This window comes from Trachinotus anak, unplaced genomic scaffold (genome assembly GCF_046630095.1).
Source record: "Trachinotus anak isolate AG129_WGS33_773 ecotype Australia unplaced genomic scaffold, CSIRO_AGI_Tana_v1 ptg000013l, whole genome shotgun sequence".
Classification (NCBI taxonomy): Eukaryota; Metazoa; Chordata; class Actinopteri; order Carangiformes; family Carangidae; genus Trachinotus; species Trachinotus anak.
Window position 1 is genome coordinate 9967931 of NW_027273864.1, and position 20419 is coordinate 9988349.

Consider the following 20419-nt stretch of genomic DNA (forward strand, 5'->3'; position numbering starts at 1 on the left):
GATTGGATGTCACTTCATCATTATTATTGTTGTGGATGACTCTTTCCACTTGTCAAACAAATACTACACTTAAGATAACATAATACAAATTAATAAACTCTGTTAACCCTCTAAAGTTTTTGGATAAATGATCTGAACTGCACTTCTTTTTATTAAAAGCTTATTTAGATATGTTAAAATTAACACACTTTTACCTTGTATTTGATTAGATTAGTATTTTGCTTATGACTTTTTCGTGTTTCATTTTTATTTTCCTTCTATACATTAAGTATGGGGGGTTGTAAATGCATTTTGTTGCACTCCTAAAATACCAGAGAAAAACAGATTCAAAAACCGAGCACTGTTTTCGCTACCTTTTCCTTTAAAAACTATCAGTGTGCCAGCCCCTTGACTCACAGCTGGATGTGGTGATGCGACTGTCTGACGTCATGTAGGTGAGTGACGTCAGACAGGAACCAGTGGAAGGGAGCTTGACAAATCAAGATGGCGTCTTACGCCGAAGCAGGAAAGAGATTTCAGAATAAATAAAACTCATTCGGAACAGTTTAAGTTTGAGTGCCGCCTCGACAAGACGTCGTTCGCATTTTGAAAGAACAAGACGGAGCAGACACAGGTAGAAGGAGCGTGTGTTTACATGTGGACTCAGTTTTGTTTCAGGGGCGGTGTCAGCGGAGACAGCCGTCTGTCCTACCTAGACACACAACGTTACAGCCAGGCCACTGCCGAGGCTAAGCGTGTTAGCACGATCGGTAGCTTCTCACCGAAAATATCAGCCAGCAGCAAGTGGGGACTGAGCGACTTAAGTGACTCCAACCAGTGTTTTCGAGGCGTTGACTTCTTGGCCCAAGTGTTTCTGTATGTTTGCGGTTCGCGCGTTGAACAAGCAGTAACCAGAGGTATTAATAGCTTAGCTTGTTGCTAATTAACGATACCCCAACTTAGGTAACGCTTGCTAATGAATATATCGTACAGCAGCGTGTCTGCTGGCGATATAATGAGCCATACGTGACAGCTGGGTGCCCTGAAATGTCGGGTTTTTACCGTAAACCTGTCTGATAACATGATGAAGCACAGTTACTGCGATGCTTTCGTTATCGTTGTAAGTTAGAAGCAGTTTAGCTGCCCCCAAGACCGCTAACCCAACCACTGGCGAGCTGTCCTGTGTTGTTGTGGTTGTCACTGTGTCTCGACTGTGGTCTAACCGGGAGTACTGAGTTGTTTGAGTAGCTGCGGACAACTTTAGGTGGTGGGATGTTATGTAACTATATCCTTAAGCACTGAAGCTATTAACAATAGGCCAACTACTAAATTAACATTTGTTACCGCCGAGAAAATCTGACAGAGATATATCTTCTGGTCATATGTGGCCCATTTCCACGCATGATCGGTCAGAGAGCGGGTGGTCCAGTGATAATTAGAGTTACTGAACTCGAAACTCGACATGTCCAGTTCCCAAGTCAGTGTACTACATCAAAACTTCCTGTAGGCAGCAGTTTTACTCGGATGTATTTACAAGTTTCTGTTTTCGTATTTGTGCCCCTGGTCACTCTCTTGGAGAAACTGGGGCCTTTTGGGACAATTTTATATATTTTCACCAGAAGGCACAAGTCACATGTCCAATAACATGCTTTTAGACCCTTTAGTGCCAGAAATCCACTTCAATTTGACCATGATGAGTCATAAGGCCATATATTAAGGTCCTTAGAGCCACATTATTGGTCTCTTGTTGGTGATTTTTCTTTTACTCTCTCTCTCTCAGAGAGAGGGTGCGTTTTACTGGTAATAAATGAAACTATTAATCTATAAGTGAATCTATGGCTAATATCTCAGTGAATTGTAGCAGCATTCAAGATGTAAGATATATTTGATAATCATTTTCTGATGGCTAATGTGTCTGTAACCTGTCGTTCCTGTGCGTGTCCGGTAGACGCAGAGCAGCCTAGTGATCTTTGTGAAGTCCTGTGAATCCAGGACCGATACTCGCTTTCCTTGAGCAAAAGTTTGATCCCACAAATTCTTGAGAAAATTGTCTCTGTTTGGCTTGATAGATGTTAATCTCTCTTCATCAGGCATTCATTTTCTGCCATTTTGTGCAGGGTGAGTAGTGTACGGTTGGCTTGTGTGTTTGTTTTGTAGAAATAGCTGGCTATAGTCTCATATTGTTGAGATTGGGATTTAATTAGATGAACAAGCGCACAAAAGCAAAGAGATGAAGAGTTGGGTGTTGATTTTCAATGCTGTGGGCAGTGTTAGCAACCCAATTGTATAGCAGTGAGCCATTTGATTGTGTATTTAAAATGTATCTTATTGGAGCTTTAAGAACATTATACTAACAAATCAGCCCTGTTCAACTGTGTAAATGGATCAAATTAATCAGTTTTCATACTGAACATGGGTCTACACCAGCACACAGATCAAAGTTCCGTGTCAGCGGATGTGAACACAGTGGCGTCTGTGTGTTGATAATGTCAGGCTTTGTTGCACGGCATGACCAAGTAATGGGATTATGTGACTTGATATCCAAAGCCAGTGGGATAATGAAGAGTTGTAATTTGAATAGAAGGGATATTTTGCACAACCATGTGATAAAGTGTCATTGCTTATATGCTTTGATTATAACTGTTCACCTATGACTTGTAATTATCAACTGTTTGTCAATTAAAAACCTTGGCACTTCTGTTGCTCACTAACTTATGGACTCAGGTCTGTTTTCAGAGTCTCTAAATGGCTGCAAGGAAGTCTGGATCAGATGCATACAACAATGGTGAGGGCCTATTTCTAATACTTGTTTCACTGTTTGACTGATGTTTTGAGCTGTGACTGAAGTGTAGGTTCAAGATCTGCTGGTGCCTATACTTCAAGTGTCTCTTCCTCTAACTTATGATCATTTTGTTTTTGTGCACAGGACCCATCAGCTACCTTGATGACGTTCCCTTCAAGATTAACGAAAAATTCCGCTGCCCAGCCAAAGTGGGGCTGCCTGTCGGTTTCTGCCTGCCTGATTGTGGCTCTTTGCTTGTGGACACACAGGTAAGTCAGGTATAGGGGAGATGTTGACTTTCCACTGGTTTTAGCTGCTGCACTTGCATGCATCTTTGCAGCATCCTCACAGCAGGGCTGAACCAAGTTGACCTTTACATATTATGGCGCTGATCATTATGGGCCCTGCTCTCAGTCCTGCTTTGTAAATATTGCATTTTGGTGATAAATAGTTATGCTGGAAACAAGCAAACTACCTATGTTTGTCTAATAGCAATTTAGACAGAAAGTTGTAGTGCAGCGCATGGGATGACAGTTTGCGTCTAGTTATTTCAGGTGTTGCTATGTGCTGACGACTCCTGCTTGAAAAGCTGGAGTGCCCTTATTTTATTCTTATTTTGTATTACAGATTACAGCAACTTCAAATTATTTTGCACAGGTTCTTAAGATGGTTTATTTGTCTAAACTGGAGTTGTAATATCATGTGACTCTTGTATTCATAATTATTTTTCTTTTCTCTGTTACCGTATGTGCCCTGTTTGCACATCACCCCCATTCTTCCTCTTACTACGATCTCAACAGTATGACTTTTCTTTGGAGAGGCGTAGTGTGCGGTGGGGGGTTGAACTGGCTGAGGCCAGAGCAGCAGAGGCCAGAGCAGAAGAGGCAGCAGCCAAGCAGGAGGCAGAGAGCAGAGAGTGTTTGGCTCAGGGCCAGGACATTGATAGTGGTGGAGGGAAGATACCCCGGTCTGCTGCAGACGACCAGGACCTTCTGCCACCAGCGTTGAACCCCGTCCTGGCGGGGCTGAGCCATAACGCCATCCTCACTCCACTGCCTGCCCCGAGCCTTGGCCCCAGGAAAACCCAGCCAAGCACCCCTCAGCCGCACAGCCTCAACCTAGCTGATTTTGAGCGGGAGGAGGACCCCTTTGACAAGTTGGAGCTCAAAACTTTGGACGATAAGGAGGAGCTCAGGAACATCCTCCAGAGCCAGCCCCAACCACAGCCTCCTCCCTCTGTATCCCCACCAGAGGTCTCACAAATAGGATCATTGTCACGCGGAAACAGCCCATCTCCTCCGAGCACCAACACCAGCCTCCCGGCCAAACCAGGCTTTACCCACAAACCCAATGGGCTGGTTGCCTTGCTGGACATGGACAGGGTTGGGCATCCTGGGAGGACGGGGTTTGACACAGACGACCGACCCTGTAACATCCGCTCTCTGACTTTTCCCAAGCTCTCTGACTCTGGCGACCCAGAGCCAGTGAGGTACAGCCCACTCCCTGCACCACGACAGAACCTACCCAATGGCAGCCCCCCGACCATACCCAAGACGCAAGTTATTGTTGCCCCTGAGCCACAGCCCCCCAGCCACGAGACTGGCACACCAAAACTGGTGAGTGTACTTACTGCATACAGTATATGACTAATTATATGTATAGTTTGTGTGTGGTAAGGCAACTCAGATTAAGAGATGGTAAATAAGAAATGTGAGAATATTTTTGATGTTCACTCATGTTTTTTCACTAGGCCAACCCAGGGTCAGGATCTGCTGGTCTGCCGTGTGGCGGAGCCCTGCTCAGCATGACCCCCAGCGAACGGCAGTGTGTGGAAACCCTTGTAGGCATGGGCTACTCTTATGAGGGTGTCCTACGGGCCATGCAGAGACAAGGGCAGAATGTGGAGCAGGTGCGACTCCCTCTCACACCAATGCACAGAAATCTGGATTCCTAGCATGCTCACTGTCCGGCATGCTTATGTTCATCATTTGTGTGCTTGTGCAATTATGTTTAGTGAAGCACCAATATATCTGTAAATAGAGCTTCAAATTAAAATAAAATTGTTGCATTACACTGTCTGCTGTCTCAAAAGTCATGGCAATAGATCAGCTTCTGTGATCTGTGTAGCTAATACTAAACAAAGTGACCTGTCCAACTATTGTAACATCATGATGACAGCAGTAGATAAAAAATAAAAACAATATATTTAATGTGTTCTATGGAGTTGGTATCTCAGATTTAATTTGTACCCGCTGGTTTTAAATGATGAACTAAGCCACCACATACAGCATAAAGAGGGCAGTAAATGAACCCCACAAAACAGTAACATCATCTCATCTTCAATCCATAATATCATTTTTTACTGTTTTCACAAAATAAAACTAGGAACCTAATATTGATCTTTTGTTTGTCTTCTATGTAATACTTATTTACAATGTAATGAATATGACGTTTGAAGCAGAAGCATAATAAACTTGGACTTATTGTTTGTGTTCAAGGTACTGGATTATCTTATTTTATCTGGACGTCTGTGTGAGCGGGGCTTTGATGCAACAGCAGTGGAGGAATGTTTAGAGATGTACCAATGTTCAGAGGAAAAGGTTAGTTCATTTTGCTGTTATGTAAATGAGCATGAGCAAGAGCATGCATTGTGTTTATATGTGAAGTCGGATCACTGGAAGCTAGAAAACAATGTTCAGTCTTTGATATGAGTTATACCTCTACGCTCCCCTGTCATTCACTAATTTAGCCAAGTCTGTAGATTACAGTAATAGATTATGATATGTAGTAGTTTTAATATTTATTTTCATCCTTCCTAGGCCTTGCAGTTCCTTGAACTAATGTCAAGATTTGGTGAAATGGGATTTGAGCGGGATGCCATCAAAGAGGTGCTGCTGGTCCACAACAATGATCAGGACAAGGCTCTAGAGGACCTGATGGCTCGTGCCGCAGCTAGCTGAGCCAAACTAGCCAGCCAACCAAAGCCCAGACCAGGGCTTGCCTCCTGCTACCACCCAACACAGCATCTTTCCTTCTGCCTACCCTGTCACACCATGCCCTGTCCTCGCCTTGGCTGTGGAAGGGACAGCTGGGAAACAGTTGTATTTCTCTCTGTGCTAAAACATATTGTGTCTCAGCACTTCTTAAAGACTGTGTGCCTAGAGTTGAGGGGGTCAAAGTGTAAAAATTCTTCATGGTGGTGTTTTTTTTTTTTTTTTTTTTTTTTTTTTCCTCCCCCTGGGGGTGGGCTCCAGGATTTGACTCTGATAGGTTATTCAAGAATGTGAAGAATGACTGAGCTCAGAGGGAGAAACTGGAAGAATTGGGCTGTGGCATTTTGATGCCATTCTGGTTTGCTTCCACTTGGAAGTGTTTATATGACTGCAGGAAAAGCTGCAGGGCAGAATTGGGAGCTGGTGACAGTGAGTGCAACACAGAAAGACCAGTTTGACACTCTTGACTCTTGACACTCCCAAACAATTAAGCTGCCATCTTCCACTGCTCAGTGCAGACCCAGTAAATGGTGGAGGGCATAGGGGGCCTTGAGGAGGCTCTCTCCAAACTGAACCCACTAATATTAAAACTAAGAAAAAAAAAACAAAACAAAACAAACAAAAAAAAAAAAGGCACAGCCACCAGACAGAGAACTGACTCTCAAAAAGTGCCCTCTCTGCTCTGGTGTCCTGCACATAGTTCTGTTCAACTTTATGCTTTCATTTATTCATCTCTGTATTTCTGTTCTTTTGAGCACTTTTTCATCTCACTTTTAAGATTCCATTTCTTTGCTTTCTGTTGTACGAACTTCTAAATAGATCCTTAGTCATTATAACTCAGAACATAAGAGATACTACTGCCCCAGTATGTTCTTTGACCTGCACTGGAATGGCCTGTTAAAGGAGTGGGGAGAGATGGGGAAAGTTCCTCTGTAGGAAATATTAAAAATATCCCATAACCCACCGGCACTGAGGTGTCACAAACTGCACAGGCGCACACACATTTCATAATTATCAACTTATTTAAAATCGTACACTGACACTTTCATTTAAAAATAAAGAGTTTGATATGTAAGATATGTTAACTTACAAAAGTGACACTTTTAACTGTCATTTATTTCTGTTTGCAGACTGGAGAGGAGTGAGTGGTTTAAAAAGAAAAAAATGTAAGTGAGGGATGCTTTTGCAGCCTCATCACAGTGCAATAGAGATATTTCATATTGTGTGACTGTTGACTGGCATTTTGAGCCTCAAGTTATTGTTGGGAGACGAGGAATGATCCTCAAGCCTTGGTTGAAATTCGGATTTAACTAGAAAAGGTTTGATTTCAGTGATTTATATAATTTATTCTCTTATTGGATTTCATGCCACAAAATCTCATCGAAAGTGACTCTGTTGACTTGTCCACTTTTTTTCTCACATGTAATATGAAGTCAGAATCAAATCTTGATTTTAGGTTTGTTGGCATCTCTATAGTCTTAAATGTAAAGTTTAAAAAAAAAAAAAAGGTTCAGTCACCACACGTCAAAAGCATTTTCCCAAATGTTGATTAGGTGTCATTTTTTAAAAGAAGGCCAGCATCCTTTATTTTCTCAGTATGTGTTAATGGACCTCCTGAGTTTCATGCTACATATGTTTAAAAAGCATGTCTGCTCAGATGCACCACGGGCCAAGGTGGCAGAAATGTCCATAATATTGAGCTCTGTGGTACTGATGGGGATTGTGAGAGGCATGGTAACAGATTAAGGGCTCAAAGTTAGCAAAATGTGACTCAACTGACACTTAGTTTGGGCCAGGTCCAGTACTTGTCACGTGTTCCACAGATGCAAGTAGAACATTTCTAGCTACCGGTCTATTTTAGAACAACCCTTGAGTTTGATAAATTTATTTATTGTGCCGTTTATTGTCAATACAGACATCATTTTACTTGACTTAGTATCTGTACTTCGGCCAACACTCAAAGTGTGGTATGTGGTTGACATTAAGATTGGCAAATAAGTGTTCTGTTCTTAAACAGCCTTCCATCTTGATTTACTGTGATGAAGATGAACAGTACTCTTACCTTACAGACACATAAGTGGTATTATCGTCTCCATACATAACTCAAGTGTGGTTTTTTTTAATCACACAGAAAGCAAGCTAATGTCCACTTGCCTCTCCTCTGACAGCCACAAAAGCTTGGCTGAATACAGTATAGCAAGTTCTGGACCTTCTCCATCAATGACTCCTTCCATTTCTATTGTGATCTTTTGGTTGTGTTGGGATGAAATGCAACTAGATTCTCATTATTTAAGGAATCAAGTTTAAGGGTTTATATATCAGATCCACTTTCAAGTTACCACTTTATAGAACACGGGGCTCTAATTAATCCAATGAACATTGATCTTAATGGTATAATAGAAGATGGGTGAGCTGAGTGTTCTTTCCCAAGCTCCTAGAATGTGATTTGCAACATGTTCAATTTCCTCTTGAATGAGCTGGAACATCCACGATTAAATGTGCACATCTTTTCAGTGGTGAGACTTGGTTGTTGCTGATGTTGCTTTCCGGGTTTAAATTGACAATGGTTTTTTTTTTTTTCAACTATGGTCATGACAGATTAAATGTGTTTCATGAAGTTGGTGAGGAAATACAACTCTCCTGCTCTTTGTTTTCTGTGTGCTAAACAAATGTATTTTTTACTCTCTGTTCATTTGACAAGGGAGCAACAATACAGATGATTGTTCATCTACGTCAGTGGCAACTGGAAACATCCTCCTGTGAGGCATAGTCAGCAGAAAAAAGACAAATATGGAACAGACTGGCGACCATATTTGGCCTGTCTGAATTTACCAGGGTGAATAAACTGAGAAATTGTGAAGTAGCAGTTGATGTCTGTTAATGGATCATTGTTAAGGTCCTTCATAGCGCACAGTCATCTGTGTGATTTCAGATTTCCACATCACCATCTTTTGGTCCTCATACAAATAATGGCCATCTTCAGAAAATCCAGCTAACCCACTGTTAGGAGAATATATAATATCAAGATGAGGATTTCTTGTCTTTATTCTGAGATTACAAAATGCCCGGATTGCCACCAGAAGTCCTCAATGTTCACAGTGCAACAGTTTTAGCAGACGGACAGAACACAGCACAATAAAATAATAATCATTATTTTTGTGAATGACAGTCACATAACACAACTACATTATTGAAGCGAGCGCAGACTTTTGAGATTTCTTTGTTGACTGCAAGCAGTCACATTATTGAGATCCTCAGTCTTAACTATTCACTTTTCTTCTGTAAGATTTATGATTCGCTACTAGTCCTACATTTTCTCAGCGAGAAATATGGTTCCAAATCTAAAATGTTCATGTTAAGTTAACATGAACATTAAGTTAACAGTAAAGCGTGTTTAGGAGATAAGCGCTTTGAATTTTTTTTTAAATGATTTTCTAAAAATGAGGAAACATGATGAATCAAGTTTGATTCAAGTTTCACCAAACTTATGTTTATACATCCTGAACACGACCCATATTGATTGAACATGATGACATGTCTTTTGTGGGTGTGGTCAAATAAATTCAATCTACTATAACAATTAAATACGTCATCCAGGTGCAACCAAATTTGGCTCAGTGGTACAGCCGGAAACCACAAATAAGACTGCCGAGTTTCATACAGCTTCGCCACTAGGAGGCGCTATGGCAAAACAACAACAACAACAACAAACAAATAAAAACAATAATTGTTTAGCAGTGATACCTAGAAACATGGTCCCACTTAGACAATGTCAAGCCTGACAATGCAACGTTAGCTTGTAAACGGCATGTAGACGTAACTTATAATTAACGAAATATTATTTTTTAATGAGTGCATAAAATTTGTACCATCTCGAAAACTGTAGACGAATACAGAACATAAACCTGGCATCCGGTCCATGGTGAATTGCTTCACAGTCAAAAACGGCTGTAATAACGCCACAGTGTGGACAGTCATTAATGTTTTCACGATTAGACACTATTATGCAAGAAAAAAATCTTTCACCTGTGGTTTCCATGTGCTGTCAGATTTGACAGCTGAAAGAAAAGGGGCTGCAGGTGCCAGCCTCAGTAGCTGCCAGCTTCAGCAGCAGCAGCTGGTGCTGCAGCTGAAAGTAAGATGCAGGAGCTGCAAGCAAGCAGCAAGCTTCGGCAGCAGCAACAGCCTGCAGCAATTACCAATTGTATATGAAAATGCACATTCTAGTTTAGGAGGTGATTATATCAATATTATAGATACTATTCTAATTATTTTATTAAAAAGTAAAAGCTTACAGTTATTAAATGCATATTGATGCAGATTGAACCTACACAATTGTATAATAACATTTATCATACAAAATTATTTATTTGCACCGTCAATTTGTCATTGAAACAAACGGAGAGATATTAAAATCATCAGCTGATTATTAGCCTACGATGGCCGCACGCATTTCGCGTGAACGAGCACGCATGACGTTCGCGTTCACGTACGACCTTGTTTTTGTTGTTTAATTTGAGTGCGGCTGCGCGCTACTCAATGCTTTTGCCGTTGCTGACGCGACCTAGCAGGAAAAAAGAGAGTGTGAATCCTCTGGATTTAGCCAGCGACTCTGTGGTAACTGGATAGGTTGTACGGCACCAGCGCAGCACTGTTTGGGAGCCCAGGAGAGGAGATAACGATAGGAGTCCAGCGATAATCTTAGCCAGCGACTAACCAACCTCTCCCGTATGTGATCGCCCTCCCTCGTCGTCGGACGCTGCCAGCTAGGGCCAAGGAACAAAATAGCATATCGCCATTATATGATCCAGTGTCCAGCGTCACTTTTACCCTCCATGTGGGTGAGGGAACTGTGTGTGTCAGATTATGGCGAGAAAAACAGTTAGCAGGAAAAGGAAGGCAGGAGAGCCCAAGGACCAACAACAGGTAGGCGGAAACCGGTGCGGATCCGTATTAGCTGTACAGTCGGTTATATTAGCATGCTAACTAGCACTGGGCCAGCTGGATTTAGCTGATAAACTCTATGTCATAGGCAGAATATTGATTACATTTGGACAGACCGACTACTGCATCACTTTGGCAAAGCACACATTAATGAACCATAGATGTGCTCATGTTTAAACAATAACACAGTGAATCTGTTGGAAAGTCAGTGCCCGCTAATGTTAGCATAACGTTAGCCAACGGTAGTCCGTTATCAATATGACAGCTAACATTAGCAAAAGGTCTAGCTATGCTACCTGAGTAGGGCCATTATTCGGTTGTGGTCACGATAAAATAATATAGTCGTTGGTAAATAAGGCTGTCAGTCCTTTGCTAGGTTGGGGTCATCACTTGTCACTCTCACATTCCCATCCAGAACAGCGTTACTCATAATCGAAAACTGAATCTGCCTAAAGCAGTTAATTACCAGGACAAAGCTGTAGCTTCTCCTTAGCTAGCTAAGATTGACGTTAGCTGAAACGTTGACTTACAGTTAGCTAGCTAACTTGCAGACAGACTAACCGTAGATAATGGACACCTGCTCGAACTGACATACAGTATTCCCCATCAGCACGAAGATCTTGCCTGTACAGTCAGTCCTGAGTCCTGGGCTGTCACATCGCAAAATATTCTTTTGCATAAATAAGAAACTGATAGGCAGGATCACCACATTGGTATTTAAAATATTACACCATCTGCTTATGCTGCATTGCATGTCAACATTGTCAGGTCGCGCCTTGGGCCTGTGGGGCCACATTCCTTCACCATTACATGAACAGCTGTTTTGACCAGTCTATTGATCACTCACATCACACATAACTAAAACTGCAGGAAAAAAAAAAAAACAATAGATAGCACCACATATTCTTTTGAGAATTGGGGACTGTAAATACCTTGGTGTGGCTTTTGTGTTTCTTTTCTGTGGCCCAGGACTGTTGGACAACTTAAAGTGGGTGTTAATTATTAGGTTAGGGCTGGGCTATTAAAAATGGTCGATCATTTCACTATATGAATTTAGATGCTTGTCTCTGTGTGAGCAACCAGAGAGATTCGCTACTGGTGTGCACTTAAGTCAATACAGAATGCTGTACCAATCCTTGGTGTGCTCAGCATTGCTTTAGCATTTAAAATGAATTAAGTCATCTACCTGGTGATGTCATCATTTGACCTCAAGACTAGCTCTTGTGGCAGTTTCTCTGTTACCTTTTTCATATGTGACGATTCACAAGGAATATTATTTTTGCATTTTGACAAATTTATATGTTGGCAATAATGTATAATATTTATAAAACCAAAGCAAAAATGATAAACCAACAGAATAATTTGGAATGTCATTTTAAAAATCTGTGTTTATAACTGAGGTTGTAAATTGTGAATTGTGCAGTAAAAAGGTTTTATGGTGATCTAAGGTCTAACATGAGGTGTAGTCTAGACCTCCACTGACATACTGAGGGAGATGTATCAAATTCAGTCCTATTGTGTGCACTAGGCCTGCATTGACCCAGCCTGAAGTGGCAGTGTGTGTGTGTGTATGTTTGCTGTAATACTCCCACGATCCACTCACTCATATGTGTCCACTGTCCTCTGGGAGTTGGTGTGATATTAAAATAAGAGACTAAGAAAGCTGAAAAAGATGTGATGAATTAGATCATATTATTTTGAGACTTATTTAATTTTCATATTATTTGTAAATGTGCTATTGGTAACCAACTTAATTGTAAGCAAACCTATCCACAGTTTTATGTAAAACATAATTATTTATAGTCTCTGAAACACTTTGAACTTGAAAAAAGTCTTGTGCCTTTCCCACAAAAAATCTCAAGGCCCTTTAACCCTTTTATGCTCTCTTTCACCAGCTGGGCTGGTGTCAGGCACCACACAAGCGGAGCCGTGTTTCTTGTTCGTCACGTCATGCCCAGCAGTGGTGGTGCAGTCGGCGCTCGGTGGTGTGTGCCCTCCGGGGGCGGGAGTTCAGACCTCAGCAGCAGCATGAGTTGCGGCTCCAGCGGAGCCTCCGGGGCTTTGCAGCCGGCAGGCTCCCTGGCATCCTTAAGGAGAGGGAGTTCTCTCTGGGGCGGCTTAACAAGGTGTTTGCTTCACAGTGGCTCAATCACCGGCAGGTGGTGTGTGGGACCAAGTGCAACACGGTGAGATGTCCTTGCATTACTAACCTGCATTTATTACTTAGCCGTTACCATATATAGAGCCTTTTTACAGCAGACATTGTGACTTGTCAAAGCAGGTAAAACAGAGGTGTAAATAATATCATTAACAATAGCTCCATTCTATTAAGTGGTGCAGGGTTAGTGTTACCAGAGCCCTGGAACTGGCTCATCTGAACATTTCCTGAGTGACAAGTCAAAACATCTGCTGTGAAAAGGGTCTTCTCTCTGTCAGTCTTTTGAATTACTTTTTTGTTTTGTTTCACTGATTCATCACAAAAGTCACCTTGGTGACCCTCAGGAAAGAAATTAGATGACCTTTGTTCGTTGTGGCTGAATATTAGTTATACTAATATTTCATTAAAAAATGCATTTCTTCTGACATTAGTGGAGGCAGTATTTATTGCATTTTTATTTTTTGTCTCCATCATAAAACATTTGAGGAATCCCTGGTCAGTGAGTGAAACAAAAGTAAAGCATTGCAGTTGGCAAAAAAAGACTTGGGTTGTGGGTGAAAATATTTTTGAGGTGCCATATTCTGACCTATGATATACATGACAGAATTTGTAGGTGAAAATAAAGGTTTCCAGTCAGGTGACCTGAGCAGTTGAGTGTGAAGCAGTGTAGGGTGAGGCTCAGCAACGCCAAATCTGAAGCCAGGTTACCCTGTTGGAAATTGGTGGTTTGCCCCTGTAGAGCTGGGTATTAGTTACTGCCTCAAGTGAAAGAGTTCAGGTGTCTTCAGGTAATGAGTGGGGTTAAGATTGAAGATTTCCTTATTGATTTGAATAATAAATGTAGACTAATAGAACTCATACATTCCAATATCCTGGAAAGAACCATAATGAACTTTCTATCAGCATGTGTTCATTCAAAAACAAATTTGAGCATTATGGTAATATCCCTACTTTTGTTTCTTTAATGTTTATATGTGTTGAACATTGTCCAAACATTGTGTTTGAATCAGAACACTGGACACAAACATTAACATTCACTGGTATAGTTCTGGATTTTTTTTTTTTTGTTTGAACATTTGCTTTCCTGCCTTTACCCTCAGCTTTTCGTGGCCGATGTCCTGACGGGGCAGATAACGCGCATTCCCATGCTGAAGGACAGGGAGTGTCACGGTGGAGGTTCTGGGGCAGTGGGTGCAGTGGGTGCAGTGGTGGCGGGCCGGCATTACCAACCCACGGGAGGCTCTCGTTCCCGCATGGACCAGCAGGGCTGTGGAATCCACGCTATTGAACTCAACCCATCCAGAACGCTGCTCGCCACAGGAGGAGACAACCCCAACAGCTTGGCCATCTACCAGCTGCCCACACTGGATCCTGTCTGTGTTGGAGACGTAAGTGGTTTGGATCGGTTTAGGTTTACAGACATCCAGTTATGGTTTGTGTTTAATGAACCATTCTTGGCTCACCATTACTTGTTTAGTGATGACTCATTTAGTTATTAAATAACCATTGAACTGTTCATGCGCCAGTCTGAGTGTCTAAGTCCTGTAAGCATGGCTCATCCAAGGAAGATGTAAGTTTTGGCTATTTGGTCGATACTGCTGAAAAGACTTAAATAGTGCAATATTGTCAGATGATTTGTCTGTAATATATGTTAACTAGTGTTGACTACCAGGCTAGATGGTTTTTGGCCTCACCAGCAGAGGGGCTGTATAGATGTTGATTGGTATCAGCACTGTGGTCAAGAGTGAAATATCTTAATAACTTAACTGGTTGGTTTGCTACGACTTTACTAATGGGCTATGGAGGATGATCCACTGACTTTTCATCTACTGCCATTACATTTTCAAAATTCCCACTTCGTTCAGCAAGAGATAGAGGACAGTAGCAACTGACTTCTCATCAGTCTCAGCTGTACTTGACATGCATATGAATGAATGTATTTATCTAATATTGTGCCAGTCAATTTAATTGTTGTTGAGATATTTTAGTCTGGACCACAGTGATTCTCAAGATCAGCACCTTTATTTATTGAAATGACACGTTCATGGCACGTTGATCAATATTGATCACTGTAGATGTGCCATTGCTAGCCAACAGCTAAGCCAGGTCTTGAAATAGCTGTAATAGACACCAATACTACAGCTGCTATGTAAAACAGAACCAGGGAAGAGTACTGAATATGAAGATTACTGGCTGATTATTCATAAACCATGTGTGCATCACCTGTTAAGCATTATCAAGCTGAAGCACACGAGGTTGTGCATGACTTGTTTTTGATTATACATAGGAGCCATTTTGTTTTTCAGGATGGCCACAATGACTGGATCTTCTCCATAGCGTGGATCAGCGACAACATGGCTGTTTCTGGTGAGTTGTATGTATGAGCTAAGGTTTGTGAGTATTGGACACTGAGCAGTATTTGCTATTTTTTATGACGTCACTGTGGTATGTATTTAGCAGATGAATAGTCCAGGCAGTAATATATATTGTGTGTGTATTTTAATGCCTAGGATCCAGAGATGGCTCCATGGGGCTATGGGAGGTGACGGAGGAAGTAATGAGTCAGGCTGAAAGGAGTCAGAATGAGGAGGCAGTACCCTCCTACGCCCACATCTCCCACCGTGCCCTCAAGGACATCCCAAAGGAGTACACCAACCCATACAACTGTAAAGTCCGCGCTCTGGCCTTCAACAACAGCCATAAAGTAAGGTTCCTTCTGATGCTGCTGTTCAGATACCATGTGATTGTGCTCTCTGTGTATTATCTCTTAAATTACAGAGTGGGAGGAGCTTTGTGTCATTTTATAATGGTAAATATTCATGGTGGTTAATTGACTGTTGTCAGGAGATTGGCATAGTCCATTTTATTTGTCTGCGTGATACAGGATTCTGCTGTTGTAGAATACCAGCTTATTTGTTTTTACAAGAATGGGTTAACCAGAAAAACGTCACTTCACACACTCCCTCTATTTTTCGCTTGTGCAGTGACCTTGATGTTACACGCACCAATAGTCATGGGAGGTAAATGTTAACACCTCACTCAGCTAGCAGCAGATGGAAGCTGTGTATTTACCCATATTTTTTACATATTTGGTTAAGAAAGCAAAATTTGAAACATGCTGAGCACACAGATGGACAGTAGAGTTCGAGTATGCTGCAGGTGTGTTCTGGAGATGTGTTTTGATGCATCTTTTTTTTTTCAAGCTGACCACAGGCATATTAACAATTTTTACAATGTATTTTAAAGCCTAAAGGGGAAGAGTGTTTGGAGGTTTAGGATGATTTGTTATATTCTTGCTAAATTTCAACTGGGAGTATCTGTTTTTTCTGGGTTCTGCTCCACACACTTCAGCCACTGTTGTTTATGTCTCGTCTTCCCATGCTGTTTTTCCCTTTTCAGGAACTGGGTGCTGTGTCCTTGGATGGCTATTTCCACCTCTGGAAAGCTGAGCACAACTTGTGCAAGGTAAATTAAAATACATGGTTGGACTAATAATCAGTATTATAACCTTTTCCCCTGTATGCTTTGTACCAGGGTGATGCATTTAACTAATCATGAATAGGGTGATTAGAGCTTGCTGAAAGTTGTATTTATGTATTTTTTTCATAATGTCAGTTCAGTTTAATGAATGAGATTTGTTGCCCACCAAAATAGTAAGTTTTCCACTGATGTTCTGAGATTTTCTTACACTTTTCTCATTTAATAAAGCTTCACAGTGGTTTTCTCCTGGATAGATGTGGAACGTGACAGTCATGCATACAAACAAAGAAAAGGACTGTTGTTGACCTGTTGTTGATCATTTCCAAAATGCTCACAGTTAAAATCTTTAACTCATGTGTTTCCCTCTAGATACTGTCCACCAAGTTGCCTCACTGCAAAGAGAATGTGTGTTTGGCATATGGACAGGACTGGTCGGTGTATGCTGTGGGTTCTCAGGCCCACGTCTCTTTTCTGGATCCACGGCAGCCTACACACAGCATCAAGTCTGTCAATTCCAGAGAGAGAGGAAGTGGTGAGTGATCTGTATGGTAAACCTCCAAAAGAAGCTAATAAGACAAGCAGGAGAAGATGTTTGCATATTAAATACCTTTCCCAGTTGGCTAAAAGAAATTATAAAGTGCTCCATATTATAAATGCACAATAGTTGTGGCTATACTGTGATTTCTTTATTACTAAAATATGTGTCCGAACTCTGTGTGGGTAGACAGGGATATGGTAACTTACAAGGGACCCAGCTGTTAAGTTTGAAAGCACAAACAAGCAGGGAGGGGTGGGGTTTACTTTTGAGGATCTTTGGATTTAAGACATCTGTGTCTGTTTGTGCAGGGATCCGTTCCGTGAGTTTCTATGAACACATCGTAACAGTGGGCACCGGCCAAGGCTCACTCCTCTTCTATGACATCCGAGCTCAGAGATTCCTGGAGAACCCTTTGAATCCAGCCGGGGGGTACCGGAAGTGCCCAGGAGATGGCATCCTCAAGCTCACTACTGGGAAAGGCTGGCTGGTACACGTTTGTTTTTTTTCTCCCCCGTAAACTCCTCCTTTATTGGTAGATGAGGCCCTGAACTGTAGGGATTCTGACTAATCTAGTAGAATTGCAGTAACAGATTACTGACATAGTTATAATTTTTCATCCTTTCTTCCCTCCTAATCTTCCTCTCCTGATCTCCAACTCTGTGTGTTGCTTTCAGAATCACGATGAGACGTGGAGGAGTTACTTCTCAGACATTCATTCCTTCCCCAATGCGGTGTACACCCACTGCTACGACGACTCCGGCACCAAGCTGTTTGTAGCAGGTGGACCTCTCTGTTCTGGCCTGCACGGCAATTACGCAGGGCTGTGGAGTTAGCCTCTTCGTCACCTCCATCGCTCTATCACTACATCCTCGTCCAGATTTCTACTTAACCAGTCCCTCCATCCCTTGCACTCTTCAAGTCCGTTGTGACATCACTGTCTTCGGTATCCCTCTTGCTCATTTAATTGTCACTCTGTTTTGCTCACACGTGGACTCAGGAGCATGATCTTGCCCCCACTGTATCATGGCTTTGAATATTGTTCTTGTTCCTGTGTATCTTTGTGTCCACCATTGTTCACCTTCTCCTGCAAATTTTCCTCTCCTCCTTTTTACCTCAGCTACTCCGTTTTTTAATTTTTGTTTTTCATATAAAAATGTACAAACAATTAACTAGTAATTTTCAAGAGCTGGAAAGTCTGCCACTGAGGAACTCCGAAGAGTTTTTGAAAACATTAAGAATAAAGTAACACATATTCTCATCGTTTTAAACATTTTCATCCAATCCAGAAGGATTAGGCTGTGGTCTTTTGCTGGCTTGTTTTTTGTACGTAAGATAGTGTTTACCGCTGCTTCCTCGGTGATAAATGACAGTGTCTTTGTGAAATACTCGTGGAATTCTCTCCAAAAAGTTCCTTTTTCATTCTCTCACTGAAACGGACGGCAATAAAAGAGAGGCAGAGAGGAAGGAGGACTGAATCATTTTCGAAGGACTGAACCGGAGTGCGGGTTGACGTTTGATGGAGAATATTTACTGGTTGGAACAGCCCGTCCTGTCCCACAACAATCACAAAGAACTTTGCTGTTCTCCTTTCGGAGGTAAAACGAAGAAGCCAATCAAAGTGACTTACTTTTCTCACTGAGATGGTGTAAAGGAGAAACATTAAGATTGATAAATGCAGTGTTGTTGTTATGCTATTAACTAATCCCAACAAATACTTATTTTATTTTATGACTGTGTGATTTGACAGGCATACCCCTGCTGATATTCTAATTTGCTTTATTTGTATTTATTTTCTCATTTCTCTGTCACCTTTATTCAATTGGTCAGGTGTGTTTATATCTGCTTCCTTTGAAGGCTATGTTGTCTTTTTGCCCTTTGCTTATGTTCCTGTTCTCTTCGACCAGAATGCTTTCAGCAGATTTGTCCGGTGACTGTTCAAATCCTGATCTGTAACCATTCTGTTATTAACGAATTTACCCCTGAGATTTTAAGTTTTGGTAACAAGTGAAGTGTCAGCAGACATGATGATTACTAGACAGAGGAGCCTTTAGTTACTGGACCCCACACCCCCCACTCCCTGTGGTTCTGGGACTCCTCCACAGGAACTGGGGAGAAGATCTGTAGTAGCTCACTTTGATCTTCTCAACCAAGCAAGAAGGATGCAAGGAGAACTGGAGTTAGAGGCTATAGGCACATACATTTGTTGTTGCAGTTGTGAAACTGTCTTTTTCTTTTATTTCTTCCTCTTTTTGTATAAAGGAGTGAGTGATTCTGCTCTTTTCCTTGTTTGGTAGAGGCAGGGTAGGCTTGAGTTACGTTTTTGCCTTCCTCAAGTCTTTCTGTGAAAGACTGCCACAGGCGATCATAGTTCTTTCCTTTTCTACATGGAACTTTTCTCCAGTTTGACAAACCCCAATTACGACCACGAATTGAACAAATAACCAACACTTTAAAAGTGTATTTTATATATAAATGTGTATATGTATGTGTAAAATACATAGGGACAATTGCATACATTTTTATGTATATGTCTGAGGAAGTGTGTGGATTGATGTGTCTACTTGGTGATGCCCTGTTTTTTTTATACACACCTCATGAATGTTTTTACAAATGACTGAATCTGAGGATATTGTAAGATAAACATCTGAAAAAAAACAAGTTATTAAATCTTTAAAAAGAGTAAATAATAAAAATAAAATGTATATTGATGTAACATTTCTTTTATTCCATTCTTGACATCATTTATCCAATTTAAAGGTTTGCTCTTCAATTAAAACGGTTCACTGCTCATTTAGATGTTGCCATTAGTGAGATCCAACCATAGCTCTGAGGACTGTGATCATGTAGGATACTGTAGAAGTTATTTATCTATGTGCATCTTCCATAAGCACAACAGAGAGAAAAAAAACAAGCGCTTAGATTTAAAAGTCCGAAGCGAATCCCACTTTGGACGAAGTCTGAGTGATAGTGAGTGTTGAATCGAGAGGAGAGGAGAGGGGAGAGGAGAGAGGAGAGGAGAGGAGAGGAGGAGGAGGGGAGAGGGGAGAGGAGAGGAGAGAGGAGGAGAGAGGAGAGGAGGAGGAGAGAGGGGGGAGAGGAGAGGAGAGGAGGGGAGGAGGAGGGTAGAGAGGGGAGAGAGAGGAGAGGGGAGAGGAGAGAGGAGAGGAGAGGAGAGGAGGGGAGGAGGAGGGGAGAGGAGAGGAGAGGAGGAGGAGAGAGAGGGGAGAGGAGAGGAGAGGAGAGAGGGGAGGAGGAGGGGAGAGGAGAGGAGAGAGGAGGAGAGAGGAGAGGAGGAGGAGAGAGGGGGGAGAGGAGAGGAGGGGAGGAGGAGGAGGGTGGAGAGGGGAGAGGAGAGAGGAGGAGGAGAGGAGGGGAGGAGGAGGGGAGAGAGGGGAGAGGAGGGGAGGAGGAGAGGAGAGAGGAGGAGGAGAGGAGGGGAGGAGGAGGGGAGAGAGGGGAGAGGAGAGAGGAGGGGAGGGGAGGGGAGGAGGAGGGGAGAGAGGGGAGAGGAGAGGAGAGGAGGGGAGAGAGGGGAGAGAGAGGAG

The 20419-nt window shown here is 42.0% G+C and overlaps 2 protein-coding genes across 4 annotated transcripts; both read left to right on the forward strand.

Annotated features, from left to right (window-relative positions):
- The first annotated feature begins 437 nt into the window (after positions 1-437).
- On the forward strand, positions 438-8617 carry ubap1 (ubiquitin associated protein 1). Of its 3 annotated transcripts, none has more exons than XM_071494991.1 (7): positions 438-613; positions 2704-2764; positions 2906-3030; positions 3562-4377; positions 4512-4670; positions 5260-5361; positions 5581-8617. In XM_071494991.1, exons 2-7 carry the CDS (start codon positions 2725-2727, stop codon positions 5719-5721), a joined length of 1383 nt encoding a protein of 460 aa, XP_071351092.1. In that variant the 5' UTR covers positions 438-613; positions 2704-2724; the 3' UTR covers positions 5722-8617. The 3 variants fall into 3 exon arrangements, with proteins under 3 accessions (XP_071351092.1, XP_071351093.1, XP_071351094.1); XM_071494992.1 differs by having other exon boundaries at positions 2716-2764; XM_071494993.1 differs by lacking the exon at positions 438-613 and adding an exon at positions 636-896.
- Positions 8618-10248: 1631 nt separating this feature from the next.
- dcaf12 (DDB1 and CUL4 associated factor 12) lies at positions 10249-19587 on the forward strand. The gene is made up of 9 exons (XM_071494990.1): positions 10249-10680; positions 12594-12884; positions 13957-14244; positions 15163-15223; positions 15367-15560; positions 16256-16321; positions 16706-16868; positions 17183-17361; positions 17549-19587. Exons 1-9 carry the CDS (start codon positions 10621-10623, stop codon positions 17705-17707), a joined length of 1461 nt encoding a protein of 486 aa, XP_071351091.1. The 5' UTR covers positions 10249-10620; the 3' UTR covers positions 17708-19587.
- The last annotated feature ends 832 nt before the right edge of the window (positions 19588-20419 follow it).

What these genes read in the sequence shown, in the direction of transcription:
- ubap1 (XM_071494991.1), top strand. Translation starts at nt 2,725, where the DNA reads ATGGCTGCAAGGAAGTCTGGATCAGATGCATACAACAATG. An exon ending in ATCAGATGCATACAACAATG is followed by an intron (nt 2,765 to 2,905) that starts GTGAGGGCCTAT and finishes TTTTGTGCACAG; the next exon opens with GACCCATCAGCTACCTTGAT. An exon ending in ACCAATGTTCAGAGGAAAAG is followed by an intron (nt 5,362 to 5,580) that starts GTTAGTTCATTT and finishes CATCCTTCCTAG; the next exon opens with GCCTTGCAGTTCCTTGAACT.
- dcaf12 (XM_071494990.1), top strand. Translation starts at nt 10,621, where the DNA reads ATGGCGAGAAAAACAGTTAGCAGGAAAAGGAAGGCAGGAGAGCCCAAG. An exon ending in AGCCCAAGGACCAACAACAG is followed by an intron (nt 10,681 to 12,593) that starts GTAGGCGGAAAC and finishes CTCTTTCACCAG; the next exon opens with CTGGGCTGGTGTCAGGCACC. An exon ending in GTGGGACCAAGTGCAACACG is followed by an intron (nt 12,885 to 13,956) that starts GTGAGATGTCCT and finishes CTTTACCCTCAG; the next exon opens with CTTTTCGTGGCCGATGTCCT.